We start from the raw sequence: 15,907 nt of genomic DNA, 5'->3' as shown, positions 1-15,907 counted from the left end.
TTAACTTGCCGGGAGCTTGCGGGAGTGACGTCATCGCGGCTCCGGCCAATCATCGCGCCGGAGCCATCTCTTCCGGCCAATCACCACGCCGGAGCCGCCGAACCCGGAAGAGACGGCGAGGGATCATGGCAGCGCCCGCAGCGATGTCCGGGGGTCCGTGTCGGGGCTTCGTTCTAAGGTAAGTTACACATAATGGGCTAGTATGCGATGCATACTAGCCCATTATGCCTTTGTCTTGCAGGCTTTTTTTTTTTTTTGTTTCTAGGGTTTACAACCGCTTTAAGCCCGTGGTGTGTGAAACACACTCAAAAGACTTACACCGGGTGCATAAAAAAGTGCACACACGCAAAACGTGAGACACACAAAAAGTGCACAAGGCGTACACATAGCCCTCCGAAGAGGAAGGTGCCTAACCCTGATCCCCCGGGGCACGAAGCTCCTGACGGGGACTGAGGTACTCACTTTGGTCCGCCCAGCCGAAGCCAGGCAGACCCCGTTCTCCAGGGGCCTAACTTTTGCTATTTTACTGTAGATAAATAACAGCTGGAATCTGGGTACCATGTGGACAGACTGCTAATGTCAAATTGGAAGTCCAGGCAAACTGCTAAATACACAGCTTAGTGAACATCAGTGAACAGTCTTATTTGCCTAAAGTGATTTGTAAAGCCTTGTTTAAAAAAAAAAAAAAAAAAACACAAACAAACAAACAAACAACAGAAGCCATGTTATACTTACCTTCTCTGTGCAGATAGTTTTGCATAGGGCAGCCCAGATCCTCCTCTTTTCCTAGCCCCTCCCTCCCGTCGATTGCCCCCACAGCAAGCAGCTTGCTATGGGGGCACCCAAGTCTAGCTGCTGTTCGGCCCCACCCCTCTTTCTCCTGATTGACTGAATTTTAATGGACAGCCGCGGGAGCCAATGGCGCCAATCAGGAAGGAAAGTCTCAGATGGCCGAGGGACTCGTGGACATCGCTGGACAGAGATAAGCTTCAGGTGTTTATTAAGGGTGCTGGGGAGGCTTCTACACGCAGAAGGCTTTTTATCTTAATACATAGAATGCATTAGGATAAAAAAAAAACCTTCTGACTTTACAACTCCTTTAAAGTGGTTGTAAACCTCAGACATGAAATATGAACAGAGCATATCCCACTATAGTGTGTACTTGTCTCAATTAGGAGCACAAAGTGTAATTTCTGTCTGGTGCCTGATCCTCTTCTGACAAGTCTTCTTGACACCAAGAGAAAATAGGTGACAGGGGACAGACTGCCAGCTGATTTACATCCTCAGCTCTGTTCCTGTGTGCTGTGTAAAGGGGGTGTGTCTCTTCCCAGAAATGTATCTCTCAGAGCTCTTTCACTGAGCTCTGCAGAGTGTAACTTCAGCTCTCCACCCCCTTTTTTCTGACAGCACAGACAAGCTTTATAAATGCTGGACTTTGAATGGATGTAGAGAAGAGAACACTGCAGAAAAACAGGTAGAACTTCTATTGAAAGAGAAGATGCTACGATCACCATGTGTCCTTGGTCATTGTGCACTTTTCCCAACATGACAATGATCCAAAAACACACATCTAACGCCACTGTTGCATTTCTGAAGAACAGGGAGCGAAAGTGATTTAGTGGACATGTATGTCTCCTGATCTGAACCCAATCAAACACCTATGGAGAATTCTGAAGAGACAAGTTGAGCATCACTCTCCATCCAGCATCCAGGCTCTAAAAGAGGTCATTATTGAAGAATGGAAAAAGATAGATGTTGCAATATGTTGCCAACTTGTTCATTCCTTCAATTATTCTCAGGGTGGCTGTTTTTACTAAGGGCGGGTGACTCCATCTCCCTTTTCTTCCTGAAACTCAGTACACAACTCTGGGTCTGCCTCCTGGAACATGTGACAGGAACTTCACCAGTGCCTAACTTTGGGTACACTAATGACAAAAGGAGATTTTTTAGGTTGGTTCATGTTTGTCTGATTTAAAGTTGCAGAGTGAAGTCCAGGTCACATCTGATGAACTTTCCAACAAACTTTTGTTCTTAGAGATTTCTGGAAATGCCTTAAAATTGACTTCCTGTTTCTTGAAAATGTTCCTTTCTTGTTGTGAGTTCTACCTGTCTGCTGCCCATCTCTTTCCACAACCTGTTCATCCCATGCCTAGAAGACTTGGTGCTGTGCTTACAAACCATGGAAGTCATACAAAATAGTAAATGTAGTAGTTTTTGTTGTGGGATGTATTCATTTTTGCATCCACCAATTTGAGTAAAACTGAAGACTTTGCAATCTAAGTTATAATATTAACCTTACTTCCATGTAGTGAGCTAAACAAATGTTCTATAAAAGTCAGGTTTTGTAAAATTTTGGAAATTGTACTTGGAAAGTGTTCATTGAGATATTGATTAAAATCATACTTTTACTTTTTACATTTATGCTGAGCACTGTGTATATGTATGCATGCATGTAAATATTTTTATTATACCCTTTCATGTGACAACACTGAAGAAATTACACTTTGATAAAATGTAAAATACTGAGTGTACAGCTTGTATAACAGTGTAAATTTGCTGTCCCCTGAAAATAACTCAACACACAGCCATTAAATGTCTACACCGCTGGCAACAAAATTGAGTACAGTGCAAATAAGTGCAAATGTCCAAATTGGGCCCAAAGTGTCAATACTGAGTGTGGTCACTATTATTTTCCAGCACTGCCCTAACCCTCTTGGGCATGGAGTTCACCAGAGCTTCACAGGTTGCCACTGGAGTCCTCTTCCACTCCTCCATGATGACATCACGGAGCTGGTGGATGTTAGAGACTTTGCACTCCTCCACCTTCCGTTTGAGGATACCCCACAGATGCTCAATAGGATTTAGGTCTGGAGACATGCTTGCTCAGTCCATCACCTTTACCCTCAGCTTCTTTAGCAAGTCAGTAGTAATTTTGGAGGTGTATTTGGGGTCTTTATGTTGGAATACTGCCCTGCGGCCCAGTCTCCAAAGAGAGGGGATCATGCTCTGCTTCATTATGTCACAGTACATGTTGGCATTCATGGCTCCCTCAATGAACTGTAGCTCCCCAGTGCCGGCAGCACTGATGCAGCCCCAGACCATGACACTACCACCACCATGCTTGACTGTAGGCAAGACACACTTGTCTTTGTACTCCTCACCTGGTTGCCGTCACACACGCTTGACACCATCTGAACTAGATAAGTTTATCTTGGTCTCATCAGAACACAGGACATGGTTCCAGTAATCAATGTCCTTAGTCTGCTTGTCTTCAGCAAACTGTTTGCGGGCTTTCTTGTCCATCATCTTTAGAAGAGGCTTCCTTCTGGGACCACAGTCATGCAGACCAATTTGATGCAGTGTGAGGCGTATTGTCTGAGCACTGACAGGCTCACCCCCACCCCTTCAACCACTGCAGCAATGCTGGCAGCACTCATATGTCTATTTCCCAAAGACAACCTCTGCATAGGACACTGAGCACGTGGACTCAACTTCGTTGGTCGACCATGGCGAGGCCTGTTCTGAGTGGAACCTGTCCCTTTAAACCGCTGTATGGTCTTAGCCACTGTGCTGCAGCTCAGTTTCAGGGTCTTGGCAATCTTCCTAAAGCCTAGGCCATCTTTATGTTGAGCAGCAATACTTTTTTTCAGATCCTCAGAGTTCTTTGCCATGAGGTGCCATGTTGAACTTCGAGTGACCAGTATGAGAGAGAGAGAGCGATGACACCAAATTTAACACACCTGCTTCCCATTCACACCTGAGACCTTGTAACACTAATAAGTCACATGACACCGGGGATGAAAAATGGCTAATTGGGCCCAATTTGGACATTTTCACTTAGGGGTGTACTCACTTTTGTTGCCAGCGGTTTAGACATTAATGACTGTGTGTTGTTATTTTTTAGTTATTTTGAGGGGACAGCAAATTTACACTGTTATACAAGCTGTACACTCACTACTTTACATTGTAGCAAAGTGTCATTTCTTCAGTGTTGTCACATGAAGAGATATAATAAAATATTTAAAATGTGAAAGGTGTACTCACTTTTGCGAGATACTGTAATTTATTTACCTTTTGTTCGTTTTCTAAACAAAAGAGGCAAGTGCATTCTTCTTACGTGAATCTTGGTGTGCTTTATGTACTTTTTCCAGGTCTATGCAGCATTCCAGCATGTTACTCCTCCTACACTTTTGCCGGTCACTTCTGCTCTCTCTCCTTGTGCAGGGTGACCGGTCTTGTACTCGCCCCCTCCTGTAGTTTTCTGCAGGTAACCTGTAGTGGGTGGGGTCTTCTGGGTTAATTCCACAGCTCTGCTCTCTGCCCAGGCTATGTGTAGCACAGTGATGATGTCACTGCTACTTTTACAAGGTCATGTCTGCGTTTGCAAAGGCATTTGGTACACAGAAAAAAAGATTTACATCTTATATAGCTATGAAGGATATATAAATTAATTTCTCAGAGTCCAGCTTTAAACAAAGTATGCTTTGCAATTTAATTTAAACTTGTCACATGACCTGATAGAAAAAAAGGCAATTGAGCAAGGCACACACTTACCTGGCAATAAATTATACTGGTTTCTCTCGCTGTTTTTCACTTTATCACGTGCTTCATTCTCGCCGGTAGCGTCTGTAACATATAAACAAAAACAAACTTTAACACGAAAAACTGACTGGCTTTTTCTCTTTCTCAAGGATCCGTTGTAGATCGCGAGCTGAATCACAGCAATTCTGCCTGCAATCCTGAATCACGGCAAATTGTGGGAAGCACTTGTGATTACTGTCACGTCCAATGGCACTTTAATCTTGGTGCGATTTTCCTGCAACTGTCGCACGACAAATAGCGGCAAAATTGTGAAAACAGAATCGCGGGACACCTGACGGTCAAAATAAGTTCTGGAACTTCTTTTGAGCGGCGGTGACCCGCGACTCTGTTTGCGCAAATTTACTGCGATTCCTTGAGCGCCAATAGCGACAAAATCGCAACGCAATTGGGAGCCGCTGGAAATTATGAGGATCGCAAGTGCGCCTCGCGATGATCCAGGATTGCGGGCAGAATCCCGCCGATTCTGCCCACGATCCAAAACGCCTTGATGTGAACAGAGCCTTAATAGGTACTTCCACTGAATCTTTATTTACACCATCAAGAAAGGGAAAAAAAAAGGATTAAATAAAAAGTTTTTAATCATGAGCAAAATATGACTTAATATATGTGAATACAAAAAAAAACCCAGCAAAAACACATATGCATAGCTCCCAACTGTTCCTGATTTTGAGGGACTGTCGCTGATTTGGAACAAAGTCCCTCTTTCTGCCTCATTCGTCCCTCATTTTGGACTGATCTATATAAAAGTGTTTCCCAGTGCTAAACCTTTCATCCAATTTCTAAATTGCTACATTTGTAAATTTCAAAAGCCAGTATAAAGTAATAGTAGTGAAAAAAAAAAAAATCACTTGTGGGTTTAACTAATATTTTTTTTGTTCAAGTCTCCTTTAAGGGGGCATGGCAGGGGGTGTGATGGCAGCTTCCTTAATTTACCAACCACCCCATCTATATGGGGCATACACCGGGGGATTCTGCAATGATCCCAGCAGAAATGTCGGTGACCAGCCGCACCAGATCGGTATACCAAGCCCGGGGAGGCCAGTCCGGGGCCACTAAGATGACCAGAATCCCTTCTGTCTCGATCCTGCGTAGAAGTCTTGGCAGAAGCTTGAGAGAAAGAAAGGCATAAATCAGACTATACCATCCTGAGTCGGTAAGGGTATTCATAATCGGTGTTGCCCTCTCTGGTTTGCATGGTTGGGACCCCTTATCTATTTTTATACTCTTCACACTTGTCTTTTTGATAAGCTGTAGTTCTACTGGGGGAGGTGTCTGAAATTACCTTGTTTGGCTTTTTCCTTTTACACTCTGGTAAGAAGTACCTATTGAGTTCCAGTGGTGATTGAGTTTTTCTACCTATATTCACGCCTACTCACTAGATTCATCCTTCAGCACTTGAATTTTGGTGTTCCCAATCACTTTGGGTGTTTTTTCCTATTTTTGTTATTTTGGTTTTACGCTATGGCGTTTTGCATTTTTGTATTCCATATGCTAACATCCTACTGAGGAGATCTACGTGGGAACCGGGAGGTCCACCGTGGTCTACTTCCTGAGGGCATTTGGATTTGTTGTCAATTGTAGCACCACTCAGTCGCCAGTAACAGAGCACCTAATCGATCCTCAGCAGAGAGGGAGAGGAACCCACCAGACTCACCACCCAGCAGCAACAGGCATCTGCAAGCACCAGGATAATCTGCACTCCACGTTCGGCGTTAAGGAAGTGAAAAGATCCAGGAGTCAGCACTAGGCAAGGAAGGAGGGACTCTCACTGCCAAAAGGCTCCACTGTCATGGCCGCCGCTATTTTCAATGGCAAATCACCGTAAAATAGCCGCCGGACTACACAAATATAGCCGCCGTGCTTTGAGCACATAGGCTACAGCAAAATGGCGGCACCACGAGCCTCCCAGGGACCCAGGAGAGATCCCTAGGCCTCAGAAAAGGGGACAGGCAGGAAGGGGCAGCCCTTGGCAGCAGCCCCCACCAGGTACAGCCCCCCCACAGCCGATCGCTGGCAGCGCACCCCCGCCCCAATAGCGAGCACAGCACCCTGCCTTCACCCCAGGCGGTGGATCAGGCCACCCCACAGCCCCAGCATCAGTAAAGGAGGGCTGGGCGGATGGGGGGGCGATATGTCTTACAGGGACCACCAGACCAAAGAGGGGGGACCCAACAGGAAGAAGGGAAACACAGGGGTCCGACCGTCCCATGTCCACCCCAAAACCCTCCAGGGGGAGAGGGGGGACAATCACTTACCATACCAGGAACCAGGCAGGCACTGTTCCAGACAGAACCTTCTCTCTGGGGGGCTGTCAGGGAGGAGGAATGTCGCGACCCATTTGTACGCTACCTCCTGAGGCGTTTAAATGCAGGCCAGCAGTTGATAGTAGATCTTACAGGAAAAAAAAAAAAAACAGGAGAAAATATTCCATTTAAAAAGAAAAAAATTGCCAGGATCAGAGATCCCAGTAAGGAACTAGGTCCTTACTCCTGACTAGGCAGAAAAAAAATTGAGTACCTATAGCAGGGAGAAGGAGTATACCCCCTGGGACTGCCCACAGGCATAGCCAGACTTTTTTCTGCCTAGTGTCCGACTCCTGTAGGGGGCAGTATAACCCAATGGTTAAGAAGATCAGGAGCTGTGTCCGTCAATGAACAAAAGAGAAATCTACTTTTTGTCTTGGATTCCTCCTGAAAAATAACAGCACACTTTGGCTAGACATTCCTATGCCTTGAACCTCATAACTATATATCGGCAATGTGAGATCATTTAAAGCAGGGGTTTCCAAATATTCTAAATAAAGGGGCAGTTTACTGTTCTTCAGACTTTGGGGGGCCTGGCTATCAGTGAGCAGAAAATGCCCTGGTGTCAATGGGAGTAAAAAATGCCACAACATTATTATTCCTTGGAGGAATAATGCTCCATCGTTTCTCTCAGGGGAAGGTATAAAGCCCTTTCATTGGTGTCAGTTTAAGGAATTGTTTCCCATTGTTGGCATCAGTGAGAGGAATAGTGCTCAAAGGGCTGCGTTCAGCCCCAGAGCCACAGTTTGGAGATCACTGATCTAAAGCACTGCTGCCTCTGATTAGGAGTCTCACCAGATTTCGAGAGAGATTACGGATTATGTGATCCTGTTTTTTGTTTTATGATCTCACAGTACAGGTTTTTAATACCCATATATTGATTTATAAGGAGGTATTTTAATTTGGGTTACTTTGCTTAAGGGGACAGCACACCGTTTTTTTAGAAGTATCAATGCTGTGCTGCTGACTGTTCTCTTTTCTGGACAGTAAGACCTACTTGAGGACATGCAGTGCAAATAACTCCTTGCCTTTGTGTCATTCATTCGGTGATTTTTGTCAGATTATGATTTCATCAGACCACCAGTCAGCAGGAGGGAAGTCCTGCATGTGCAAACCAGAAATGGTAAAACAGTAATGGGGAAAGGATCATCTGCAGGGAGACCATGAGCAATACTGGTGACTAGTTCTCTGTCCATTCCGCGTAAAGTTACTGGGTTTCTGCTAAGTGCATACCTGACCCCCTAATACTTACCTTATCTGTGCTTCCTTGCTGCTCCTTCCTCCACAGCCCACATTTTAGACCTGTACTCTTTTTTTTTTTCCATTAAACTACCATTTGAGGAATTAACAATGTTAACAGAGCTAAAATACTATTAATATATATGATATGCATTGGCCTCTGCCTCCCGATCTCATCCAACATACTGCATCCATTTTAGATGCCTGCAGTGTTCAGAACACATGATCTTGGCCATTATAAAGTACCTGTCATCAGCCTGCATTGAATCTCTAGAAGAAGCAAATGTATGCAATAGCCAGTCCAGAAACACAATCCCCTAGAGAATGACCTAATTCCCATCACAGGCCCTGTGATGTCTCCTAGCCACAGACAAGTGAGTTTTAAGCTTAGATCTGTCTTCATATCAGAAAACAACATGCCACAGCATCCCTGATATACTTGAAAAGCTATCAGCGGATGAGTAAAAGGGTTGCTCTATATGAGGAGAAGGCTGATAGAGTTACTTGCAGGGAGGATTGTTGGCACCCGCAACATACTCTTTATAATCCTTAACAGTGCACAAAACACCCCAGGGTGCATTTGGAAGAACTGTATTTTTGAGAAGTAGGGTAAGGTTACGGATAGAAGCCCGGATTATCCCTGAGGTATTGGGCGGCTGAGGAGGTTGTTGCAGGTCATGGACTAAAGGAGGACACCGAGAAAGCAGCAAGCATCTCAACTATTTACGGGGAAGGGGGAGAATCCTGCCCAGTAAGCAAGACTACAAAAGTCTCAGGAATAATATTTGAAGGCGAATGAGAACTTTAGGCTACTCCTAATCCACACCTATACTGATGATGGGGCTGGTTTGTGATGGTGTAGGACAGAGGTACAAGAAAACACGCCCAAGGTCCTGTTCTATAGGGGTCTACCACCTCCACAACAGCACTTAAAAAGTCTATGTAGTATATTGCAGCCTGCCAGTCTTTAGATGTGATGGTTGTATTTGTTTTTTTTCCCTTTACTTTCACCTGGTGATCCTGAAAACCATACTTCCTGCCCCCTCATATCTACACTAATTTCTCCGTTATATTTATGGAAGGAGCCATAGATGTTGCACAGGCTGGACTTAAAGTAGACGGAAAGGCAACCTATATTAAACTGCTCCACTGGTACCAAATTTCACTTTTTTTTTTTGCATATTTTTTTCTTAAAGCAGCTCGCCAGTCATTTTTTCATCTTTTTCATCTATTAAATCTTGTGCACTTGTGGTTTTACCTTTGGATAGTAAAATATTTTTTTCTCCTAGTAAATACCTTATACAGCCCACTTCCTATTTCTTGTCTGGTAAAAAAGCCTAGGCTAATGACATCATGCACAGCTCTCTCTAACTCTTGTGAGAGTTTGCCAGCAAGGGAGGAGGAGGGATGAGTCATTGGAGGACCAATGAGAGCTGGAGGGGGCTGTTTGAGGGCAGAGATCCATGAGTATTCATTAAGAGAGGAGAAATGTGCAGGCAAGCAGTGGTGCCTGACAGAGTGTGCCTGTGCGTGTGTGTGTGTAAATCCAGGAAGTTAACAGCCAGCAGCTTCAGCTGTCCATAGTTAAAATGGCTGTAGCCAGACTTAGTGGAGGGAGATTTCTGCAGCATATTTGAGTGCTGCCAGCATTGCTGTAGAGGTTGAAGGGGTGCTTCTGCATCAAATTGGTCTGCATGGCTGTCGTCCCGGAAAGAAGCCTCTTGTAAAGATGATGCACAAGAAAGCCCACAAACAGTTTGGTGAAGACAAGCAGATTAAGGACATGGATTACTGGAACCATGTTCTGTGGTCTGAGGAGACCAAGATAAACGTATCTGGTTCAGATGGTGATGGTGTCAAGCGTGTGTGGAGGCAACCAGGTGAGGAGTACAAAGACAAGTGCGTCTTGCCTACAGACAAGCATGGTGGCGGGAGTGTCAAGGTCTGGGTCTGCATGAGTGCTGCAAGCACTGGGGAGCTACAGTTCATTGAGGGAACCATGAATGCAAACCTGTACTGTGACATACTGAAGCAGAGCATGATCCCCTCTCTTCGGAGACTGGGCCTCAGGGCAGTATTCCAACATGAAAACGACCCCAAACACACCTCCAAGACAACCACTACCTTGCTAAAGAAGCTGAGGGTAAAGGTGATGGACTGGACAAGCATTTCTCCAGACCTAAACCCTATTGCACATCTGTGGGGCATCCTCAAATGGAAGGCGGAGGAGCGCAAGGTCTCTAACATCCACCAGCTTCATGATGTCGTCATAGAGTAATGGAAGAGGACTCCAGTGGCAACCTGTGAAGCTCTGGTGAACTCCATGTCCAAGAGAGTTAAGGCAGTGCTAGAAAATAATGGTGGCCACACAAAATATTGACACTTTGGGCCCAATTTGGAAATTTTAACTTAGGGGTGTACTCACTTTTGTTGCCAGCGGTTTAGACATTAATGGCTGTGTGTTGAGTTATTTTGGGGGGGGGGGGGGGACAGCAAATTTACACTGTTATACAAGCTGTACACTCACTACTTTACATTGTAGCAAAGTGTCATTTCTTCAGTTTTGTCACATGCAAAGATATGATAAAATATTTACAAAAATGTGAGGGGTGTACTCACTTTTGTGAGATACTGTATATTAAAGAACTCTTGCTTTAACCATTTTTTTTTATTTTTGCCTAGAGATACACTTTAAAACAGGTCTGCCTTTGTTTATCTAGATTACACGGTCAATTGATGGGACTAGTAGTTTAATCAGTAAAAAGCAGGATGTTTGTCCTTGTCACAAGAAAATGTTCTTTTCCTGAAAAATTTTAATGAATGCAGCCACCACATCTAAAGACAGGTAAGCTGCAATATACTGGACTACATTTTTGTTTTTGGGTTTAGAAACACATTAGTATCATCGCATTTTCATTAAAAAGGCAGAGAACTACACCCTAAAAATGGTCTACTTGGTATTTCTGGAGACCTATCTATTTCTAAACATGAGAAACGCTTACTACGAACTGTTTATTTTTTTGCTAAAAAGACCCCCCTGCTAGCATGGAAAGGCGTTTCTCCTCCCACTCCTACCTTGCGGTTGCAATTGATTAACGCTCACCTCCTGGTCTATAAGCTTACTTTTAAACTTCCCAAAATGTCTTGTTTGTTTGATGCTATTTGGGATCGTTGAATATCCGATCCCCTTACTCTTGCCTCTAAAGCTGAAAACACACTATACAACTTTTGTTGGTAGATTTCCTTTGAATTTTCCATCAACCATGTAGTGCAAGGGCCTGCCCGATTACATACAAATGAAAAGTGTTTAGGTCTGACCTCATATTATATGGTTTTGGTAAGTCTAAAGGAAAAAATCTAAAGAAAATTGTATAGTGTGTATCCAGCTTTACTCCAGACTTATGAGTGATTGTACATTACTATACGGTCTTCTGACCTGCTGCTTGACATGACCACAATACCGAGTGTACTGTTTGTAGCATCCTTTTCTTTGTTCTGTATTAAATATCGAGAAACAACTCGGGGACCTTTTTTTTCTGTATTAGCCAGGCCTTTTCTGGCCTATTTCCTTGTATTATGTTTGTGGTTTTTTTTTTTTTTTGCATTGTGCTAAAAAAAACAGTAACAAAAAAAAAAAAAAAAACGCAGAGAACACCAACCAGCTTGCAGAGATTTTACTGGCCTTGCACATGGTCTTTTTTCCCATGCTTGTTTTCGGTCATATTTGACTGCTTTTCCATCATACAATAATGAAACAGCAGCAAGACAGTGTGCATCTGACAGGAGCATAAAGAAAGACTTCTTTACAGTACCAGCTTTAAACATTTTCAATATACTTCCCTATAGCTAGTTCTAATCAACTTAGACTGCTTCAAAAACCCATGGGAAGTGTCTCGAAAAAAAAAACGAACTTGCCAATAATATTTATAACAAATAACACTATAGTTTGCTGATCCAAAGGAGTATGCAACTGCCTCAGGGGATCAGGACGTAATCTTTTCAATGTTGGATTAAACTTAATCACCCTTAAGGCCCCATTCACACGGGTTTTCCGATCAGGTCCGCCTGTCGCTTTTCAGACGGACCTGATCGGATGCTCCATGTACCTCTATGGGTTAGCGGATGTCAGCAGTAACATTTCCGCTGACACCCGCTGCTCTCCGATCCGATCCTGTCCATGAAATCCAGACAGATGGAAACCCTATTTTCCATCTGTCATGAGGATCGGATGAAAACGGAGAGGCAGTCCGTTATCCTCCTATCTCCCATAGAGGAAAGCGGGAGATCTGACAGCTCCATCTCAGCAAAAGTAATCCGCCTGCTCAGCGGGGATCGGCAGGGTCGATCCCTGCTGAGCAAAACGGAGTTCGCCAGGCGGAAACCCCATGTGAAAGGACCCTTAGAAGGTTTTTTTTTTTGCCTCCTTCTGGATCGACAGCAGGTTTAGGGTTCTAAACATACAGCTTTTTAAAATGCTCCTGTCCCCACAGGGTCACTTTGAGCCCCCGTTCACACCGATACCACAGAAATCAAGCAACTTTACTCGAAATCGCATGATTTCAAAGCCAAAGGTCCGTGTGACTTGGCTGACACCTTAAAATTCAGACACATAAACTGCTTAAGTTACAAAAAAAAAAAAAAAAAAAAAATTAATGATGCATTAAAGTGGTATTAAACCCAACCATTTATTATATTGCAGATTACGGTTTGTTAGACGTGGCTGCAATCATTTTCTTTTTTAGGCTTTCTTTCTTCTGTTTTCATCTGGTGATCCAGCCAGTAAGTCTGTTGTTTTTCAAAAGAACAAGCTCTCCAGCAGAAAGTATCAGTTACAGAGATGAAACAAACTATTTAACACTAGCAGGGATGCTTAAAAAGATCATCTGTTATTTAGGTAAAACCTTTATCCCAAAAGGAAAAAAAAAACTGTTGCTGTAACTATTTATAATGTGTTAACTGGAGTTTGGCTTCAATTTGTTGGTGTATTTAAATCTGCTAGTCCATCTAACACTCCCATTCCCCCAGACTGACAATGCTGCTCTCCAAAGGTGCCCCTGTGCTCCTTAATCCAGAGTGGGGGCACTCTGATACAGGAGGTGAGTTACTGGCAAGATCACCAGGTGAAAACAGAGGGGAAAAAAGCCAAAGAAAAGAAAAACGAATGCAGCTACCACATCGAAGGATTGGTAAGCTGCAAAATATTACATTTTTAGTTTTGTGTTTAATACTGCTTTAAAGTAACAAACATGTTCAACTTACCTGCTCTGTTGCAGTGGTTTTGCACAGAGCAGCCCCGATCCTCCTCTTCTCGGGTCCCTTGCTGGCTCTCCTGGCCCCTCCCTCCTGTCGAGTGCCCCCACAGCAAGCAGCTTGGTATGGGGGCACCTGAGCCGATGCTGTGTGTGTCTATTCAGACACGGAGCCGCGGTTGGGCCCCGTCCCTCTCTCTCCTCATTGGCTGACTTGGATTGACAGCAGCGGGAGCCAATGGTGTCACTCTGTCTCAGCAAATCAGGAGTCCCGGGCAGCTGAGACTCTCCTGCAACATTGCTGGATCGAGATGGGGCTCAGGTAAGCATTAACGGGGCTGATACACACTGAAGGTTTTATGCATAGCATGCATTAGGATAAAAAAAAAACCTTCTGACTTTACAACCACTTTAATGATTACAGAGCTGAATTCATTTGTATCCTTTATATCTGCCTAGCGCTCAGCTGTAAGCATTCCAAAATGTTGTGGGCGTGAGCTGGGCTTGTGCTTTAAAAAATCATTTACAGTTATATTTACATACCGTTAATATGATGACAGAAGGATAATTAGAGAAACTGCACTGGCTTTGAGGATTTGGATGAATGGCATTCTATAAAATTTTATTTTCGAGAGACACATGACACCGGAGGTTCCTCACATGCCACAGCAAGCGTCTATATATACGTCGCAAACATCAAACAGAGACAAATATGGAACCCCCTGAAAGCATTAACCTTGTAGTCATGTGACTTTCCTGCAACAAAAGGCCTCATTATTTGAAGAGAGAACCGTTCTTGTTGCCCACTGCAATTCATTTCTTTTGCGTTTCGCAGTATGGACCAACATGACTCAAGGACCACACATAAGGTGCTTACAATCTGCTGTCTATAGTGATTGGCTAAAGCTGAATTCCATACAGATCTGTAAAACAAAAAAAATTCCACTGAATGCAGTTTTGTAGTCTCTAAAAAAAGTTAAATGCATTTGTGAATTTAAATGTTGTAAGTATCTAATTTTGACTTCATATTCACCTCCTGTACAGCAGCACTCCAACTGGAATAGGGACGGGCAGCAGTTGGAGCAAATCAAGTGAGCTGCATTCAAATTTGCTGACAAAGTAGTGGGGAGAAATACAGTGAGCAGAGGGATGAGCTGCTCATTAACCACTTCTGGACCGGAAGATCTTCCCCCTTAATGACCAGGTCATTTTTTGCAACTCCGCACTGCGTTACTTTAACTGCCAATTGCGCGGTTGTGCAACACTGTACCCCAAAAAATTTTAACTTTTTCCCACAAATAAAGCTTTCTTTTAGTGGTATTTGATCACCTCTGTGATTTTTATTTTTTGCACCATAAAAACAAAAGAAGAGCAACAATTCTGGAAAAAAAAAAAAAAAAATTTCACTTTCTGCTATATAACATTCTCATTAGAAAAAAAAAAAAATTAAGAATCAAATTTTGTCATCATTTAAGGCCAATTTGTATTCTGCTACATATTTTTAGTAAAAAAAAAAATTCCTGATAAGCGTATTTTGATTGGTTTGCGCAAAAGTTATCGTGTCTACAAACTAGGAGAAAGATTTGTCTTTTTTTTTTTTTTTTACTAGTAATGCTGGCTATCAGCGATTTTTAGCAGGATTGCAACATTGCGGCAGACAGATCGAACACCTGGCATTTTTGACACTTTTGGGGGGACCAGTGACATTACTACAGTAATCAGTGCTAAAAATATGCACTGTTACTGTCTTAATGACACTGGCAGGGAAGGGGTTAACACCAGGGGCGATCAAAGGGTTAAATGTATGCCTTGAGGCTATTTTATAACGGTGTGGGGGATGGGCTTATAGAATCAACACAGGGACCTGTGTTCCTAAATAGGAGGAACGCAGGAGCCCTGTGTTGATTGCTGACAGAACAACAGTCTGCTGTGTTTACAACAGCGGACCGCCATTCTGTCTCCAAGGGGAGTGATCGCGGGCGCCTGGCGGCAATAAAGAACATCGGCCCCGCAGAACAGCTTCCCCGCTGGCGAATAGGCACATATATCGGCGGCAGCTGGTCGGCAAGTGGTTAAAGCAGTCCATAGATTATGCAATTTTCATTCCTGCAACCACAGCCAGTGTTAATAGGGAATTCCCTCCCGAGGATTATTGTGTTCTTCCGGGAGAACATGATTATTGCTAGCAGCTATAGCAGCCAGCAATAATCGTGCGCTAGAAATTCAATATGCTGGTTGTCGATCAATGGATTGATTTGGGTACATTCAGCCTGCCCAAAGATGGATCTCAACTCAGCCAGTGTCTGTTGAACTGGCCGAAATTGGAACGGTCTATGGCCGGCTTAACTGTCCAGTCACAGGCCAGGGGCTAGAAGCTTAATAAAGCACCTCAAAGCAATCACTGCAGATAATCGATGGCTGAGCGGACAGTCACAAAAAGCTGTGGCCGCTGAAAGCCTGTCATTACAGTGTACGGTCTCCATGGCTGCAGTTATATGCACACAGGTGTCAATC

At 43.7% G+C, this 15,907-nt stretch overlaps 1 protein-coding gene across 1 annotated transcript in view; it reads right to left on the bottom strand.

The window, feature by feature from the left end:
* The window catches only part of FERRY3 (FERRY endosomal RAB5 effector complex subunit 3), a 107,486-nt gene that overhangs the window by 33,881 nt on the left and 57,698 nt on the right, over window positions 1-15,907 (bottom strand). The window contains exon 10 of the mRNA XM_082256109.1: window positions 4,555-4,626. Within this exon, the coding sequence (XP_082112235.1) occupies window positions 4,555-4,626 (72 nt within the window). The remainder of the gene's footprint in view (window positions 1-4,554; window positions 4,627-15,907) is intronic.

This window comes from Pelophylax lessonae (assembly GCF_965119305.1).
Source record: "Pelophylax lessonae genome assembly, chromosome: 4".
Classification (NCBI taxonomy): domain Eukaryota; kingdom Metazoa; phylum Chordata; class Amphibia; order Anura; family Ranidae; genus Pelophylax; species Pelophylax lessonae.
The sequence above is the reverse complement of the archived record's forward strand: the minus strand, read 5'-3'. Positions and strand labels throughout refer to the sequence as shown.